General features: G+C 40.9%; 1 protein-coding gene across 4 annotated transcripts; it reads left to right on the top strand.

The window, feature by feature from the left end:
• Positions 1-5,540: 5,540 nt before the first annotated feature.
• Positions 5,541-19,515, top strand: LOC104102710 (monosaccharide-sensing protein 2-like). 4 transcript variants are annotated; one of them, XM_009610502.4, is made up of 7 exons: positions 5,936-6,073; positions 6,205-6,372; positions 6,646-6,727; positions 6,997-7,563; positions 16,017-16,945; positions 17,872-18,059; positions 18,852-19,515. In XM_009610502.4, exons 3-7 carry the CDS (start codon positions 6,649-6,651, stop codon positions 19,291-19,293), a joined length of 2,205 nt encoding a protein of 734 aa, XP_009608797.1. In that variant the 5' UTR covers positions 5,936-6,073; positions 6,205-6,372; positions 6,646-6,648; the 3' UTR covers positions 19,294-19,515. The 4 variants fall into 4 exon arrangements, with proteins under 4 accessions (XP_070042711.1, XP_009608798.1, XP_009608797.1 ...); XM_070186610.1 differs by lacking the exons at positions 5,936-6,073; positions 6,205-6,372 and adding an exon at positions 5,541-5,672; XM_009610503.4 differs by lacking the exons at positions 5,936-6,073; positions 6,205-6,372 and adding an exon at positions 5,542-5,717.
• Positions 19,516-19,872: the final 357 nt, after the last annotated feature.

Here is a 19,872-nt window from a genome sequence, read left to right as displayed (position 1 = left end):
CTGTAAATCCCGTCGTTGTCCAAGGAAGATTCCCTCTTCTACTTCATGGATGATTTGCAAAATTGGGCAAAGCACGAGTTAAGAAGCCATCAAGTAGCCAAGTGGACGAGGCCATAGCGGTAGGCGATTCACTCGTTGACTTTAAGATGGAGCCTACCAAGTCCAAAGAAGGCAACGACGAGAGGGGCGGGGGAGATCATGACAAGGACAACGGGGAAGGCATAGCCGAGATATACAAGGGAAATGGCAAGGGGCCATAACATAACGGACAAGGGTCCAAGAGAAACGACAAGGGACCAGAAAGCAATAGCGAGTACGTGCCTAAGGGAGGGTGTTACTTATACAAAGGATCACATCGAGCAAGTGAATGCCCAGAGTAGGGGAAGCTTGCAACAATGATCGGGAACTTTGCTCAGGCACACAAGGGTGACATATGAGGGACCGTATGCATTAGAGGGATGCGCTTGGAATCTATGCCGAAAGTAGAGGATTCCAAAGCCTATCTTAGTGCCATGCAAATGGAGCATGGTGGCAACAAGAAAAGTTGGGCGGACATAGTTGAAGAGGATGGCGAGTTACAAAGTGATGGCATGCTATCGCACTTAGACGATTCACCATGCAGAGGGGTCAAGTTTGCTAGCAAGGCTGGGACCACGGAGGGCAGCCAAATAGGAAGTGGAAGCATGGACCCAATGCTTGAGAAGCTGCTAGACTTGGTTGAGTCATGGGGAGATTCAGGCCAAGAGCAAGGAGAGGCAACTGATGGGCGGAGGACCGAGGCCATCATTGCTAGCCGTCCAAAGTACAAACAGGGCAAGAAGAAAGGTGACCAGTACCTTGTGACATAGAAAGGCGAACTGCCCCATAAGGCATCATGGCTAATGGACAAAGATCTCCAGCGATGCCAAGGTGAGGTGCGTGCGTACATATCGATGCTTTGTGCCGAGGGCGGCACAAAATTGAGTGGGGGGAGTGTCATGTCCCGTCACATCATCATGCCATGTAGGTGCCACTTGGCATATATTTTTGCCATATGGAAGGATTACATAAGTTAGGGACTAGCTCATGGTGGAATATTTTAGAACTATGGAGAATTTCCTTGGGAAAGCTCTAGATGTTTATGGAATTGGTAGGAAGACTCTTTTGGAAAGCTTTGGAATGTTCTAGTCATGTAGAAAATCCTAGAGGGTGTACTTATTTGTAAATAATAAGGGCATTGTATAATAATTATAATTTACTCACTAGACCCTAGGAGACTAGTATATAAAGGGGATTATTCATTTGTAACTCATCAAGCAAAACAATCAAGGTCTCTCTAATACAAAAACTTCCTTTGGCAATTCTCCCGTGTTCTAACATTCCTTAGCGATCTTGAGTGTAGTAAGGTTGACTTGACATAGCAGGAACATGAGCAAGTTATACAAGATCATAAGCGAGTTGTCAAGTATCGCACGTGTACTTAGTTAACGATTAAAGACGTGACAACGTGGTATCAGAGCAAAGGTTATGACTAAAGGAATGTTAAAAAGAATAGAAGAAATTGCTAGAAAGAAGCTTTGTAGGGAACCATGGCCGGAATTACCAAGGGCATGGTACTTGCAAAAGGTACCAATGTGAAGGTCCCTAAGCGAAAGCAGTATGACAGTGCACGGGATGCACACGGGGTGGCAAACGTATTTTGGAGGTTGGACAAGTACTTTGAGGTAGTCAAGGATGATGCCGGAGTTGTTAAGGTACGCAATGCCTCAATGTATTTGACCAAGGTTGCCGCGTTATAGTGACGTCAAAAGTGTGTTGACATGGAGAAGGGGCTATGCAAGATTGAGATGCGGGAGCAGTTCAAGAAGGAGTTGAAGAAGCAATTCTACCCTATGAATGTGGAATACGAGGCTAGGCAGAAGCTAAGGGAGCTCCGACAAACAGCCACAATTCGGGAGTATGTTTGCGAGTTCACTACTTTAATGTTGTAAATCCCGTCGTTGTCCAAGGAAGATTCCTTCTTCTACTTCATGGATGAGTTGCAAAATTGGGCAAAGCATGAGTTAAGAAGCCATCAAGTAGCCAAGTGGACGAGGTCATAGCGGTAGCCGAGTCACTCGTTGACTTCAAGATGGAGCCTACCAAGTCCAAAGAAGGCAACGTCGAGAGGGGCAGGGGAGATTATGACAAGGACAATGGGGAAGGCATAGACGAGGTATACAAGGGAAATGGCAAGGGGCCATCCCATAACGGACAGGGGTCCAAGAGAAACGGCAAGGGACCAGAAAACAATAGTGAGTACGTGCCTAAGGGAGGGTGCTACTTATGTAATGGATCACATCGGGCAAGTGAATGCCAAGAGTTGGGGAAGCTTGCAACAATGATCGAGAACTTTGCTCAGGCACACAAGGGTAACATAGGAGGGACCGTCTGCATTGGAGGGATGCGCTTGGAATCTAAGCTGAAAGTAGGGGATTCTAAAGCCTATCTTGGTGCCATGCAAATGGAGCATGGTGGCAGCAAGAAAAGTTGGGCGGACATAGTTGAAGAGGATGGCGAGTTACAAAATGATGGCATGCTATCGGACTTACACGATTCACCAAGCAGAGGGGTCAAGTTTGCTAGCAAGGCTAGGACCACGGAGGGCAACCAAATAGGAAGTGGAAACATGGACCCAATGCTTGAGAAGCTGCTAGACTTGGTTGAGTCATGGGGAGATTTAGGCCAAGAGCAAGGAGAGGCATCCGATGGGCGGAGGATCGAGGCCATCATTGCTAGCCGTCCAAAGTACAAACGGGGCAAGAAGAAAGGTGACCAGTACCTTGTGACATGAAAAGGCGAACCGCCCCATAAGGCATCATGGCTAATGGGCAAAGATCTCCAGCGATGCCAAGGTGAGGTGCGTGCATACGTATCGATGCTTTGTGCCGAGGGCGACAAAAAATTGGGTGGGACAGAGTGTCATGTCCCGCCACATCATCATGCCACGTAGGTGCCACTTGGCATATATATTTGCCATATAGAAGGGTTACATAAGTTAGGGACTAGCTCATGGTGGAATATTGTAGAACTATGGAGAATTTTCTTGGGAAAGCTCTAGATATTTATGGACTTGGTAGGAAGACTCTTTTGGAAAGCTTTGGAATGTTCTAGTCATGTAGAAAATTCTAGAATGTGTACTTATTTATAAATAATAAGGGACTTATATAATAATTATAATTTACTCACTTGACCCTAGGAGACCAGTATATAAAGGGGATTATTCAATTGTAACTCGTTAAGCAAAACAATCAAATTCTCTGTAATACAAAAACTTCCTTTGGCAATTCTCCCATGTTCTAATATTCCTTAGCGATCTTGAGTGTAGTAAGGCTGACTTGGCATAGCAGGAACATGAGCAAGTTGTGCAAGATCGTGAGCGAGTTGTCAAGTGCCGCACGTGTACTTAGTTGACGACTAAGGACATGACAACGTGGTATCAGAGCAAAGGTTATGACTAAAGGAATGTTTAAAAGACTACATGAAATTTCTAGAAGGAAGCTTTGTAGGGAACCATGGTCGAAATTATCAAGGGCATGGTACTTGCAAAAGGGACTAATGTGAAGGTCCCTAAGCGAAAGTAGTATGGCGATGCACGGGACGCACACGAGGTGGAAAACTTATTTTGGAGGATGGACAAGTACTTTGAGGGAGTCAAGGAGGATAAAGAAGTTGTTAAGGTACGCAATGCCTCAATGTATTTGACCGAGGTTGCCACGTTATGGTGGCGTCGAAAGTGTGCTAACATGGAGAAGGGGCTATGCAAGATTGAGACGTGGGAGCAGTTCAAGAAGGAGTTGAAGAAGCAATTCTACCCGATGAATGTGGTGTACAAGGCTAGGCGGAAGCTAAGGGAGCTACGACAGACGACTACAATTCTGGAATATGTGCGCGAGTTCACTACCTTAATGCTGCAAATCCCGTCGTTATCCAAAGAAGATTCCCTCTTCTACTTTATCGATGAGTTGCAAAATTGGGCAAAGCACGAGTTAAGAAGCCATCAAGTAGCCAAGTGGACGAGGCCATAGCGGTAGCCGAGTCACTCGTTGACTTCAAGATGGAGCCTACCAAGTCCAAAGAAGGCAACGCCGAGAGGGGCGGGGGAGATTATAACAAGGACAACGGGGAAGGCATAGCCGAGATATACAAGGGAAATGGCAAGGGGCCATCCCATAATGTACAGGGGTCCAAGAGAAATGGCAAGGGGCCGGAAAACAATAACGAGTACTTGCCTAAGAGAGGATGCTACTTTTGTAAAAGATCACATCGGGCAAGTGAATGCCCAGAGTTGGGGAAGCTTGCAACAATGATCGGGAACTCTGCTCAGGCACACAAGGGTGACACAGGAGGGACCGCCTGCATTGGAGGGATGCGCTTAGAATCTAAGCCGAAAGTAGGAGATTCCAAAGCCTATCTTGGTGCCATGCAAATGTAGCATGATGACAGCAAGAAAAGTTGGGCGGACATAGTTGAAGAGGATGGCGAGTTACAAAGTGATGGCATGCTATCGGACTTACACGATTCACCAAGCAGAGGGGTCAAGTTTGCTAGCAAGGCTGGGACCACGGAGGGCAGCCAAATAGGAAGTGGAAGCATGGATCCAATGCTTGAGAAGCTGCTAGACTTGGTTGAGTCATGGGGAGATTCATTCCAAGAGCAAGGAGAGGCATCTGATGGGCGTAGGATCAATGCCATCATTGCTAGCCGTCTAAAGTACAAACGGGGCAAGAAGAAAGGTGACCAGTATCTTGTGACATAGAAAGGCGAACCGCCCCATAAGGTATTATGGCTAATGGACAAAGATCTCCAGCGATGCCAAGGTGAGGTGCGTGCATACGTATCGATGCTTTGTGCCGAGGGCGGCACAAAATTGGGTGGGGGAGAGTGTCATGTCCCGTCACATCATCATGCCACGTAGGTGCCACTTGACATATTTTTTTGCCATATGGAAGGGTTACATAAGTTAGGAACTCGCTCATGGTGGAATATTCTAGAACTATGGAGAATTTTCTCGGGAAAGCTCTAGATATTTATGGAATTGGTAGGAAGACTCTTTTGGAAAGCTTTGGAATGTTCTAGTCATGTAGAAAATCCTAGAGGGTGTACTTATTTGTAAATAATAAGGGCATTGCATAATAATTATAATTTACTCACTAGACCTTAGGAGACTAGTATATAAAGGGTATTATTCATTTGTAACTTATCAAGCAAAACAATCAAGTTCTTTCTAATACAAAATCTTTCTTTGGCAATTCTCGTATGTTCTAACATTCCTTAGTGATCTTGAGTGTAGTAAGACTGATTTGGCATAACAAGAACGTGAACAAGTTATGCAAGATCTTGAGCGAGTTGTCAAGTGACGCAAGTAAGTGTACTTAATTAACGACTAAGTACGTGACCTTGTACTTGAAAAATTTATTAGGATCTTCGTACATGAGATTTTTGGTGGGACAACGGGTGCAGTATCATAAATGGCCAGGAAAAGAAAGGAGTATGATTTTTAAAAATTTAAACCGAGAAGTGTCTCGGCTTCGTATCATTTCAAAAACCATATTGCTAACACCCTCATTCCAGAAAACCACTCCCCGGCCAACAGAGTTCTGACGCTTTGGATTGGAAACTCATAGCAGTAGCAGACATCCTGGATTAATCATGTAATTCTGTATTATTAGTATCCTGACGTCGCTTTTCCTTAAAAGGTATTTTTACTTTTCTGTTTTTGTTTTTTAGTATATGATGGAGAACTAGCTGGAGATTCACCTTAATTTATGACTCGTTTGTATGACGAAAAGACATTATTAGATGTAAAAACGGACATCAATCATGGCATCACTTCGGTTAAACCCTCCTTTTCACTAGCACTAGAAGTATTTGTTTATATCACAAAACCTACTTTTTCCCTTTCACATATATTCGGTTCTACTGTTACTAGCTATATAGTAGCCGAGCCGGAAAACGTTAGTGAAAATGGGGAGGACAGCGAATCGACGGGCGCAACAAAAGATGCTTACATGCTGGCAGGTGTCACCCTACCAACGGCTCCCAATAAAATTTAGTACTATATTTTTTCTACTCTACTTTACTTTTCCATTCCTTTCTTTCCTTTCCAATTCCAAAAGGGAACCCTGTTTGTTTCTCCGTAATACATTAATCGCCTCTCTACTCTTTACAATTTTGAAATTCTAGCTTGAGTTTTACAACCGACGATCGCCAGGCAGAGGGAGGAAGCTTCCTGTTGTTTCTAATTCTTCTCTGTGATGAAACTGATACATCAGAAGTTGCACCAACTTCTCGAGTGATTCGGGTTTCTTTAATCCCTCTCTTCATAATTCGACTCACTTGAACATCCTTAAGGTAAAAGACTTTGAAATCTTCCATGCTGATAGTCCACTTGGTCGTCTGTGCGAATTGAATTTTCTATTGATGCTTATGTATCCCATCTTTTTTAATTCTACACATACGATTTAAAGTATTTTTAAACTGGTTTTAATTTCTGAGTCGCTGCAACTTTAACAAAGTTGGCGAAATCCTTTTTTCTTTTAGTATCGAAAGGTATCCTCGTTTCTATACTGGTTTTACGATCATCAATAAGGGACCTTAACCAGCAGTTCTGTTTGGTATTTAAAGGAAATGAGTGGAGCCGTGCTCGTAGCCGTTGCAGCTGCAATTGGCAGCTTTTTGCAAGGATGGGACAACGCCACTATAGCTGGTAATCCTTTCACATATGGCATATCTCTTCAATACTGTTTTTTTTGTTTTTATCTAGTACCCCTGATGTTAATCCGTTTTTCCTCCTGAAAATCTTATTGCTTTTGTATGTAATCTGGTATCTCGTGCAGTCGATGTCTGTGATAATTTAGTCTGATTTCTAACAAGGTTATCCATTCTGTTCTTTCACTCCTTAGATGTTACTCAAAGTCTCAATGATATCTTTCAACTGGTTATGATTCTCTACTCATTTTTTTTTTCTGAATACAGGGGGCATTCTGTACATTAAAAAAGAATTTAAGCTGGAAACTCAACCTACTATGGAAGGGCTTATTGTTTCCATGTCACTTATTGGTGCTGTCTTGATTACAACTTGCTCTGGTGCAATAGCTGACTGGCTTGGCCGTCGTCCCTTGCTCATAACTTCTTCGGTTCTTTATTTTGTTAGTGGCCTTGTGATGCTTTGGTCTCCAAATGTGTATGTTCTACTTTTGGCAAGACTTTTGGATGGGTTTGGTGTTGGTTTAGCAGTTATTCTTGTTCCTATTTATATATCTGAAACAGCACCGCCAGAGATAAGGGGTTTACTGAACACTCTACCTCAGTTCACTGGCTGTCTTGGCATGTTCTTTTCATATTGCATGGTTTTTGGCATGTCGTTGATGAGTTCTCCCACTTGGAGACTGATGCTTGGTGTACTTTCCATCCCCTCCATTCTGTACTTTGTATTGACAATATTTTACTTGCCCGAGTCTCCCAGATGGCTTGTGAGTAAAGGGCGAATGCTAGATGCAAAGCGTGTTTTGCAGAGGCTCCGTGGACGGGAAGATGTCTCTGGTGAGCTCATGGAATCTGTATTTGATTTTAGACTTTTAGTTGTATCATAAAAATTGCAAAATATATTGCAACCTAGAACAAAAATGTCCCCCTAAAGAAAGAAGAGTGACCTAACATTTAGATGGCTTTTCATAAGCAATTTGGCGTATTTTCCCACAGTCACATTATCCCCCAAGTAGATCGTATCTGGACAGGTTCACTAAATTTGATTAGTTTTTTCTTATTATAAAACTTAGCAATTGAAGATTTAGTAATACTGCTAGCTCATTATATTAAAAAGATGCATAGATGGTGAATCCAGATATTTGATTATCAAGTAAACAACATAGCCACAAAAGAAATTAAGAACTAAAAACATGTGCAGATAGATGTTTTCGAATAACAAAATTTTCTTGTTATAGGATTGCTAGTTTGTAATGGAAATCTCTAACTAAGGATAACAAAAACAGAAGAATGAGATCTTAGTCATTGAATATATTGACTTGTGTGTTCTATTTATTTTTACTTTGATTACAATATCTATAAAATTCTTTGCTTCTTTTTCCTTTGGTTTTGAAGTAGCTCTATAATGAACGTAGTCGGTAATTAAGTCATTCTAGAAGTGGACAATTTATCAATCGAAATAATAATATTCGACTATCAAATTAACTGAAATATTTACACCTTTGAAGCATCAAATTTCAAACTTTTGTCCAGAGCGCTTTGTCATTTTATTTTTTCCCCTTTTCTTTTCATCTTTTTGACTTATTCATTAAGGAATGTATGTACAACAAATAACCTGACCAATTTATTATTGAAATGTTCGAATTTCACATTTCATTATTCTACTCCCTCCGTTCCAATTTATGTGAACCTGTTTGATTGAGTATGGAGTTTAAGAAAAAATAAGACTTTTGGAATTTGTGGTCCTAAACAAGTCAAAAAGGGGTCGAGAGTATCTGTGTGGTTATAAAAGCTTCTCATTTAGGGTAGATTTGAAAATTTAAGTTAAATTGTTTCCAAATTTAGAAATGGGTCATTCTTTTTGTAACGGACCAAAAAGGAAATAGGTTCACATAAACTGGAACAGAGGGAGTATTATTTAATTTCTAATCTAAGTCCCACCCAGCCCAAAAGTTCCTCTCCTTTTTCTTTTTGGCGTTTGCTTATTCTATAATCTTATCTTTATTAGGTGAGATAGAGTAACTATCAGTCTGGATGCTAGCTTACTAACAAGCTAACAAACTAATAACAAATATAATTTTGGAGTCTATCCAATACTCATATGTCCCAATTTATATGACGTTCCTTCTATGTTGGACGTTAAAAAACGTTTGACAACATTCAACTTGTAATATCATGTTATACAACTTTCTTAAATTTCAAGAATTTTATTTCCTTTAACCAGTCAAGAGTAGGCTTTAAGCTTTGCAACTACTAATTTGATATTTCATTTTACTACTACTTATACTTATGAACAGGTTGTTAAATCTTAGTAAATGGTGTTACATAATTAGAAGAAAAGGAGTATAAGATATTGCAACCCGGTGTAATCCCACATGTGGGGTCTGGGGAGGGTAGTGTGTACGCAGACTTTACCCCTACCCCGGGCGGTAGAGAGGCTGTTTCCGAAAGGCCCTCGGCATTGAATCATACTCATATGATGCATAATGTTTGAGTAGTTCTTTTTTGGCCTTCCTTTGTTTTGACGAATCATATGATGCATAATTTTTGGACATAATGGAATAGGAAGACATTTTTCTAATTATACTGATTTTTGACATATTATACGGTGCATAGATTGATAATGTGAGAATGCACGGGAGAAAAATATTATTATTGATGTTAATTGTAATACAACGAACCTTATCAAAAAAAAAAGTTGTAATACAATGAACCCTATTTATAAATACACATAATATATAACCTACTCCTATTACATACGGGACTCGGACTAATTACATATATATTCACAAAGCTATTCTAACACTCCCCCTCAAGCTGATGCATACAAATTATATGTACCGAGCTTGTTACATATATAACTAATACGAGGACCAGTGAGAGACTTGGTGAAAATATTTGCAAGCTGATCATTCGACTTCACAAACTTTGTAGTAATATCTCCTGAGATTATCTTTTCTCTGACGAAGTGACAGTCAATCTCAATATGTTTAGTTCTCGCATGGAACACCGGATTCGATGCAATATGAATGGCAGCTTGATTATCACACACAAGTTCCATTTGGCTGATCTCACCAAATTTCAACTCATTGAGCAACTGTTTGATCGAAACTAGCTCACATGTTGCTATAGCCATTGCTCGATATTCTGCTTCTGCACTAGACCAAGCAACAACATTTTGTTTCCTGCTCTTCCAAGACATCAAGTTAACTCCTACTAACACACAATATCCAGACGTAGAACGTCTATCAGAAGGTGATCCTGCCCAATCAACATCTGAGTATCAAACGATCTGCTCATGGCCTCGATCCTCAAACAATAGTCCTTTGCCTGGAGCTGATTTTATATACCGAAGAATGCGGACAATTGCATCCCAATGACTATCACAGGGAGAATCCATAAACCAATGTTTAAAAAAGCGCCCGCTTCCTCGCTTTAAGCGAGAAGCGAGGCGAAGCGTGAAGGGCAGCGCTTCAGCAAGGTGAAGCGACTCAGGTCAGTAAAAGCGACCGCTTCTCTGTAAAAAGCGAGAAGCGGGGAAAGCGAAGCGAAGCGAAGAAGCGTCCGCTTCTCTGTTTTAAAATACCCAACCCTATTTTATTAAAAACGAGTTTTTTGGATTAAACACTGGTCTGGACTTCTTCAACAACAACGACTAGGGTTCTTCAACTTCCAACAACAACGACTTCTTCTTCTGATTCTGATTCTGATTTCTGAAAGAATCTCAAAGCATCAACCAGGGTTGTTCTTCTTCTTTTTCTTCTTCAACTTCAAGTTCAAGACTTCAAGACTTCAACAGGTATGTTCTGAACTTCTGATTTTCCTCCTTCTTCTTTTCTTCTTCTTCTTCTTCTTCTTTTTCTTTTTCTTTTGGAACTTCCAAAAAGCGGCGAAATGCTGGCGAATTTTTTCCAGAAAATTACTGCCCAATTTTTCCAGTTATTAACCGAAAATTCCTCTAATTTTTTATATCCTTTATTCTTAGTTTTTATTGCCTTTCTTATGTGTTATGTAGTTGTTTTTTTAATGGCGCCAAAAGAAAATAGGAAAGACCCGGCTTGGGCTTACTCTGAAAGAGTTAGCAAGAGCAACAAGATGGCCATTAGATGTCTTTTTTGTGATAAGATTTCAAATGAGGGAATCTATCGTCAAAAAGCGCATCTAATCGGTGGTGATCCAAATGTCGCATCTTGTCCTAAAGTTCCGTCGCATGTGAAGGAAGAATTGAAAGCATTCCTTCAAAACAATATTTATTTTAATTTTTTTTTAAAATTTCGCTTCACTTCAAAAAAGCGAGCGCTTCGCTTCTCGCTTCTCGTGAAATGGGGGTTGTCGCTTTTCCTCGCTTCACGCTCTTCACAACACTGCCATAAACTAACTTACAACACTCACATGAAAGGACATGTCAGGTCTAGTCATTGTGAGGTAATTTAATTTACCAACCAGCCGCTTATATCTTGCAGGATCGCTAAGCGGCTCCCCCTTCGCTGGCAGAAGTTTACAATTCGGATCCATAGGAGTGTCAACAGGTCTACAGCCTATCATTCGTGTTTCCTCAAGAATGTCTAAGGCATATTTCCGTTGTGAGATATCAATACCTGAGCTAGACTAAGCGACCTCAATACCCAGAAAATACTTTAATCTGCCCAAATCCTTGGTCTAAAAATGTTGAAAGAGATGTTGCTTCAACTTAGTAATACCATCCTGATCATTGTCGGTGATAACAATATCATCAACATAAACCACCAGATAAATACAGAGATTTGAAGGAGAATGCCGATAAACACAAAGTGATCAGTTTCACTACGAGTCATGCCAAACTCCTGAATAACTGTGCTAAACTTACCAAACCAGGCTCGAAGAGACTGCTTTAGACTATAGAGGAACCGGCGTAACCGACACACAAGGCCACTAGACCCCCCCGAGCAACAAAACCGAGTGGTTGCTCCATATAAACCTCTTCCTCAATGTCACCGTGAAGAAACCTCTTCCTGAATAACTGTGCTAAACTTACCAAACCAGGCTCGAAGAGACTGCTTTAGAGTATAGAGGAATCGGCGTAACCGACACACAAGGCCACTAGACCCCCCCTGAGCAACAAAACCGAGTGGTTGCTCTATATAAACCTCTTCCTCAATGTCACCGTGAAGAAAGGCATTCTTAATGTCCAAGTGATAGAGAGGCCAATGGCGAACAACAACCATGGATAGAAAAATACGGACTAATGCTATTTTAGCCACGGGAGAGAAAGTATCACTGTAATCGAGCCCAGATATTTGAGTATACCCTTTGGCAACAAGACGAGCCTTAAGTTGATCAACCTGGCCATCTGGACCAACTTTGACTGCATACACCCATCGACAACCAACAGTCGATTTACCCGAAAAAAGAGGAACAAACTCCCAAATACCACTTGTATGTAAAGCAGACATCTCGTCAATCATAGCTTGTCTCCATCCTGGATAAGACAGTGCTTCACTTGTAGACTTAGGGATGGAAACATAGGACAAAGATGATACAAATGCACAATGGGGTGATGACAGACGATGGTAACTTAAACCGACATAATGAGGATTAAGATTAAGTGTAGACCGTATACCTTTCCCTAGTGCAATCAATTGACTAAGAGGAGACAAGTCCGCAGTATTAGCAGGGTCTGGTGTAGGACGTGAATCAGATGGTGATAAGTTAGGAGTGGTGGAGCTGCAGAAGGTTGCACTGGACTAGATGGTGGAGCTGCAAAAGGTTGCACTGGATTAGATAGTGGAGCTGCAGAAGGTTGAATTGGACTAGGTGGTGGAATTGGAGCTATAGGTAATGGAGATGGAGTTGTAGAGGAAGATGAATGAGAGATAGTGACTAAATCTCCAAAAGATGGAACTGGTAGCACCTCAGAAATATCTAAGTGATTACCTGGACCTGTGAAGTATGATTGGGTTTCAAAGAAGTAACATCAACGGACATAAGGTACTGCTGGAGGTCAGGAGAATAGCATCGATACCCCTTTTGCGTTCTCGAGTAACCCAAAATTACACACTTAAGGGCACGAGGAGCTAACTTATCTTTTCTTGGAGTAAGGTTATGAACAAAACACGTGCTCCCAAAGACACGGGGTGAAAGAGAGAACAAAGGTAAGTGGGGAAAGAGGACAGAGAATGGAACTTGATTCTGGATAACTGAACATGGCATACGATTAATAAGATATCAAGATGTAAGAACTGCATCCCCCTAAAAACGCAACGGAACATGAGACTGTATGAGTAGGGTACGAGCAGTTTCAATAAGATGTCTATTCTTTCTTTCAGCTACCCCATTTTGTTGAGATGTGTACGAATAAGATGTTTGATGAATAATCCTATGAGAGTTCATAAACTGCTGAAATGGGGAAGATAAATACTCTAGGGCATTATCACTACGAAAGGTGCAGATAGAAACCCCAAATTGATTTTGAATTTCAGTGTGTAAGGTCTGGAAAATAGAAAATAACTAGACCGATTTTTCATCAAAAATATCCAAGTGCAACTGGAATAATCATCAATGAAACTGACAAAGTAGCGGAATCCCAAGGTAGAACTGACCCGACTAGGACCCAAACATCTGAATGGACTAAAGTAAAAGGTGACGCTGCTCGATTATCAAGACGTCGAGGGAAATGGGAGCGGGTATGCTTACCGAGCTGAGAGGACTCACACTCTAGAGTGGACAAGTAAGATAAACCAGGTACCATTTTCTGAAGTTTTGACAAACTGGGATGTCCCAACCATTTATGTAATAAATCCGGTGAATCAGTAACAAGACAAGTTGTTGAAGGAAGGTAAGATGTGAGTCCATGTGATTTTGCTAGAATTAGGTAATAAAGTCCATCTGATTCACGCCCGGTACCAATGATCCGCCCTGTACTGCGTTCCTATATAAAAACAAGGTCATCAAGAAATAAAACATAGCATTTAAGTGATTTGGCTAAGAGACTAACGGCTATGAGATTAAAGGACTACCGGGAACATAAAGAACTGAATCTAAAGGTAAGGAAGGAAGTGGACTTGCTTGACGTATTCCAGTTGTTATGGTTTGAGACCCGTTGGCCATTGTGACTGTTGGGAGAGATTGAGAACATGAAGTAGTAGTGAAAATAGATTTGTTACCGGAAATATGATCAGATGCACCTGAATCAATGACCCAAGACTCAGAGGTTGAAGATTGGGAGACACAAGTCACGCTACTATCTGTTTGAACAACGGAAGCTATCCCTCAAGATGTCTGTTTACATACTTTATACTGAAGGAACTCAATATAATCCGGTAAAGAAACCATCTGGATTGCATTGGATCCAACAGATTGTGAGTCAAAGGCTTCTGATACGAATGCCATTATAATGTTTATGCCGGGAAAAGCGTTTGTTTTTGGGAATTACTGTTCACGCCGGAAAAATAAAAAGGTTGTCGGAATTTGATGAAACTTAAATGAAAAGACTCCGAATAACCTCATGAATAATCTGTCCAAAAGAAGCTTGTCGGAAAAATCACTGTAGCTGCTAGAAAGTCCGTGTAGTTGCCGCAAAAATCTCAAAGTGATCGGAATATAAAGAAAAAGGCATGGGTAGGCTCGGAATGGCCACGTGAACAAGCTGTCTGAAAGAAAAAATTTGAAATCTGGCCGGGAAAAGGTCACACGCGCCGGCGCGTGGGGAAGAACTCGCCGGAAAATCTGACTTCCGATCCGCGCGTGAGGGCGCGTGAGGGGTCGGTTGCTGGAGATCTTTGGTGGGGTTTGGTCGCGGAAGCCTTGGGGACCCTGTGGTGGTGTTGGTTTTTGCACAACACCAACGTAAAGTGATTTTGTTACGGATAGCCTCTTAGGTCGCCGGAAAATTGCATGGTGACGAGGTCTTTCTTCCCAGAAGTCACTGGAATGATGCACAACGATAAGTTTCCCACTATTGCTCTGATACCGTGTGAGAATGCACGGGAGAAAAATATTATTATTGATGTTAGTTGTAATACAATGAACCCTAATTATAAACACACATAATACATAGCCTACTCCTCACAAGGTAGGGGTAAGGTCTGCGTACACACTACCCTCCCCAGACCCCACAGTGTGGGATAATACTGGGTATGTTGTTGTTGTTGTTGATATAACCTACTCCTATTACATACGGGACTCAGACTAATTACATATATATTTACAAAGCTATTCTAACAGATAAGGCATGCAAAATTGGGGAATTCTTAATGATTTCAGGAGATGAATTTTGTCTAACGAAGACGTCGTCTAGCTCTTTCATTACTTCCTACTCCCTCTGTCCCAAATTAGTTGTCATGTTTCACTTCTCGAGAGTCAAACTTTGTGAACTTTGACCAACATATTATTCCAGACCCCACGGTGTGGGATAATACTGAGTATGTTGTTGTTGTTATTGTTGTTGTTGATATAACCTACTCCTATTACATACGGGACTCGAACTAATTACATATATATTCACAAAACTATTCTAACAGATAAGGCATGCAAAATTGGGGAATTCTTAATGATTTCAGGAGATGGATTTTGTCTAACGAAGACGTCGTCTAGCTCTTTCATTACTTCCTACTCCCTCCGTCCCAAATTAGTTGTCATGTTTAACTTCTCGAGAGTCAAACTTTGTGAACTTTGACCAACATATTTAAATGTGTTTTTTGATCATATTGACATTAAAAAATTGCAACTTGTCGTACTTTTTGTATCGTTCTTCAATATCTAAATTTTAGTTTTAGAATATTGAGTTGATCTAATCCAATTTAGCTTCGAAAATTAATCAAATTGACTCTCGAGAAGCAAAACAAGACAACTAATTTGGGACGGAGGGAGTAATTTTGATTTTATTAATGTTAACAGCTGTTAAAATGCGTGACCACCTCATTTACAAGTTTAAGTTGTTAGATAAGAGATGCATTCATCTAGTTAATTATTATGTCTTTAACAGGCCCCCGCACATGCTGGCCTGATTCTTTTACATGGGCCAAGCATGTGGACTATACTGTTTCACTTTGTCCAATATTTACTTGGGTATATAGCCAGAAGAGTAAACTTTGGTGATTGTACTAGCTTGGTTCTGTAGAGATTGAAAAGATCATGGAGTTTTCGACGTAAAATGAATCTGATATCTTGCTTTGTGTACCGAAAGTATCTGTGAACTTATCATGCTTGTGCCTTTGGCTGTAGTGCTGCTCGGCTTCCTTTAGTTTATCAGTGATCTTAGGTTTCCTGATGAAACTGGCAAAGTTCAATACTGATGCAGCTTCTATTTACAGGAGAAATGGCTTTGCTAGTTGAGGGTCTTGGAGTTGGTGGTGAAACATCAGTGGAGGAGTACATTATTGGTCCAGATAATGGACTTGCGGAAGACCAGGAACCAAGTGTTCAAAAAGATCATATTAGGCTATATGGGCCTGAACATGGACACTCTTTGGTTGCACGGCCTGTCACTGGGCAAAGCGTAGTTGGTGTTGCATCTCGCCAAGGAAGCACATTTGCACCTAATGTGCCCCTCATGGACCCTGTTGTCACTCTATTTGGCAGCGTTCATGAAAAGCTTCCGGATGTGGGAAGCAAGGGAAGCATGCTCTTTCCGCATCTCGGCAGCATGTTTAGTGTTGCTGGAGATCAAACAAAAAATGAAGAGTGGGATGAAGAAAGCCTTGCCATAGAGGGCGATGATTATGCATCTGAGGCTGCAGCTGAAGAATCTGATGACAATTTGCAGAGCCCACTGATATCTCGTCAGGCAACAAGCATGGAAAAGGACATGGTTCCGCCTCCATCTCGTGGAAGTTTTTTTAGCATGATGCAGGGTAATGATGGTGAACCAGTTGGCAGTGCTGGCATTGGTGGTGGATGGCAGCTTGCATGGAAATGGACAGAGAGAGAAGGTGATGATGAAAAGGAGGGAGGTTTTAAAAGAATCTATTTGCATGAAGGTGGAACTCATGGAACTCGAAAGGGATCTTTAGTTTCTCTTCCTGGGGGTGATATGCCTAGTGGTGGTGAATTTGTTCGTGCTGCTGCTTTGGTGAGTCAACCAGCTTTATATTCGAAAGATTTGATGGATCAACATCATGTTGGACCAGCTATGATTCATCCATCTGAAGCATCTGGAAAATGGCCTAGTTGGAGCGATTTATTTGAACCAGGAGTCAAGCATGCATTGATTGTTGGTGTGGGAATCCAACTACTTCAGCAGGTAATCACCAATATTACTAGAATATAGTGTAACTACTGTCTTTCTTCCATGCATTCCCAAGGTCAGTCTGTCTCTATTGCAGGTTGGTTATGTTCCCTCCTTAAATCTGGACTTGAGATCAGTAGCTTTCTTGCTTTATTGTAGAAACTTTTTGAGTGTCTATTTGGCGCGGTTGCTATTTTAACAGTGATTCTGGAGACCTTATGCAACTAAGAGTTAAGTAGAAGCATATTCATTTCTTCAAAAGATGTAGTACACAAATTCTTTCCAGACCTTGTCATTAGGGCTGTATTCCTGCCTTCAATCAAAATATCTATTGATAGGTTAGGATTGGAGAAAATTTCTCTGCAGAATCCTAAGGGGTTAGACTCTTCATCTTGAATTGAATCTGAATCAAAGGATGACGTGTAAATTTTGTGATTGGGCACGATTTATCTTGAGCATTTTTTTTATAGATCTTGAGAAGCAACAAAAGAATAAGAGAAGTTGATAACTATTAGGCTGATTCATGCTAACCATTCACAGAGATGGATATTGGTGAGACTTCAGTCAATACAAACTGATGTTTAATGAGTCAATATTTGTAAGGTAGCATTCTAAATATGATACTAGCAGTCTGGTTGCTGATATTTGAAATATTTACAAGTCCCGCTGGTACTGCTACACAGTTGTCCTTTACGGCCTCAAATTTGAATATTTCTTTTAGGCCAGGTAGTCAAGATTATGACCTAATTTAACCTCCTGCCATAATTCCATTAAATACAGAAACGGCACTATTGTAAAGATATTCCTACTTTGATATCTTTGTGATTTTTCTATTTCACTTCGTCTTGATTCAGCATCCTTGCATAGGAAATGCTAGAGTCAGCTTGGTTTACACTGTATCAAAGACTGTCTGCTTCCCTTTCTAACACCTGTTCATGCAGTTCTCAGGAATTAATGGAGTTATGTACTATACTCCTCAAATACTTGAGCAAGCAGGTGTAGGAGTTCTTTTGTCAAACCTTGGCATCAGTTCTGCTTCTGCATCTCTGCTGATAAGTGCAATCACAAATTTCTTAATGCTCCCTTCAATAGCTGTTGCCATGAGGCTTATGGATATCTCTGGCAGGAGGTAATTACTTTTGAGTAACTACTATGGAACAAGAGTGAATATGATGTTTTTCGTAGTGCCTTGTCCAAATGGCTCACAAAGTATTTTGATTTGATTTCTCATCTCCAATTGTGGGGTATTCTTTTTTGTTTTAAGGGCACCCCCTTCTTTCTTTAAAGGTCTAATCCCCTCATTAGTAGATGTGTCTGGAATTTGGACGCAATGCATCTCCATTGCAGTAGACTGTTTGCTAGTTCGAGATGGAGTGAGGGAGATATCGCAAAAATTTCTATGCTTTAACAGATGGAAGATTGAGGGGGCCCTTTGCCATTATTAGCACTAGAAAAGTATAATAGTAGCAGGGTGTAGTGGGAGGCTACCCATTCAAACCAGGGTCTGAGTGTAAAAGGAAAAAGAAACCCTCCCATGCACTAAATTGTTGCCATCTTAAAGGGAGAAATAAATCTCTTCATTTTTTGTACTCTGACCTGCTTCATGTTCACTGCTGATTTAGAGTTCAAGCAAGTTTCAATGCCTATGGGAAGCGTTCCCACTCATTTAAGACAAAGGGTCCTTCATCCATCTTTGTTTGTAGGTTTGCTTGGCCACATTTATAAGGTTCTCCTCCACAATGATTCTCACATAATAGACTTTAGCATCCTTTTTCTCTCTTATCTTAAATATTGTAGAAATTTGCATTGTTACCTGCACTTAAGGCTGGATAAAAAGTGAATGGATGTCCTATTGTCCTTAGTTTCGATTCCTGCAAATCTGATTACTACCTTTGCCTTTCTGTATATTGTTGTATTGCAGGAGTCTGCTGCTAGGCACAATTCCTATCTTAATTATAGCCCTCATTGTTCTAGTTATTGGAAGTTTAGTGAGTATGGGATCTGTTGCAAAGGCTGCTATATCAACAGTTTGTGTTGTTATGTACTTCTGCTCATTTGTTATGGGGTTCGGGCCCATTCCTAACATACTCTGTTCAGAGATATTTCCAACTCGGGTCCGAGGTATATGCATTGCCATCTGTGCTCTAGTATTCTGGATTGGGGATATTATTGTTACCTACACACTACCTGTGATGCTGTCCTCTATTGGCCTTGCTGGTGTATTTGGCATATATGCTATCGTCTGTGTTATATCATGGATATTTGTTTTCTTGAAAGTACCTGAAACCAAAGGGATGCCTCTTGAAGTGATCTCGGAGTTCTTCGCTCTTGGTGCTAGGCAGGCTGCTGCTGCTAAGAACTGATCTGATCGTTTGACGACATGTTGCCTTGCCTAGTGCCCGGAATTTGTTTGCTTTAAGGTTCCCTTGTTTGATAGAGTGGTGTTTGCTATTCAGTTTTCTAAGTTGTTTAGAACAGTGCAAGATCTTTTAATGAGTTTTACGATTCTGCCAATTACAACTGCAGTTGTTTAGAACAGTGCCATTTATTCCTGTTTGGTTTGAAATTTGGTCATTTGATTAGTAGTCATGCTTGTGAAAGGTTCTGCTGAAATGCCGCAAAGGTGTTCACTTGTTTTTTTTTAAAGCATCACTTGTGGTGATTAAACAAAAACTCATCAAGCTCTTGAAACTCAAAGGTCCATTAATCATCTTGTTATCTCCTTGATCACTTAAGGCCTGACTTCGTCCATAGCAGAACTGTCCCTCGACGTATCTAGCTTTGCTTCATAGAGTGGATGTCCTCAGTCCCTGCATATTGCACCCCCAAAAGAATATCAAGAATCTTATTCTTTGTATCTCTTTCGCAGAGCTATGTTGAGGAAAGAATAAAAAAGGTGAAATAGCGCCCACAACATCGGAACCAAATATATGCATCAACTT

Source organism: Nicotiana tomentosiformis, chromosome 1, assembly GCF_000390325.3.
Source record: "Nicotiana tomentosiformis chromosome 1, ASM39032v3, whole genome shotgun sequence".
Classification (NCBI taxonomy): domain Eukaryota; kingdom Viridiplantae; phylum Streptophyta; class Magnoliopsida; order Solanales; family Solanaceae; genus Nicotiana; species Nicotiana tomentosiformis.
This window is presented reverse-complemented; position numbering and strand designations above follow the sequence as displayed.

Coding starts and splice junctions, on each gene's coding strand:
- LOC104102710 (XM_070186610.1), top strand. CDS start 6,649: ATGAGTGGAGCCGTGCTCGTAGCCGTTGCAGCTGCAATTGGCAGCTTT. Junction 6,728..6,996: donor GGACAACGCCACTATAGCTG/GTAATCCTTTCA, acceptor TTCTGAATACAG/GGGGCATTCTGTACATTAAA. Junction 7,564..16,016: donor TGGACGGGAAGATGTCTCTG/GTGAGCTCATGG, acceptor TTCTATTTACAG/GAGAAATGGCTTTGCTAGTT.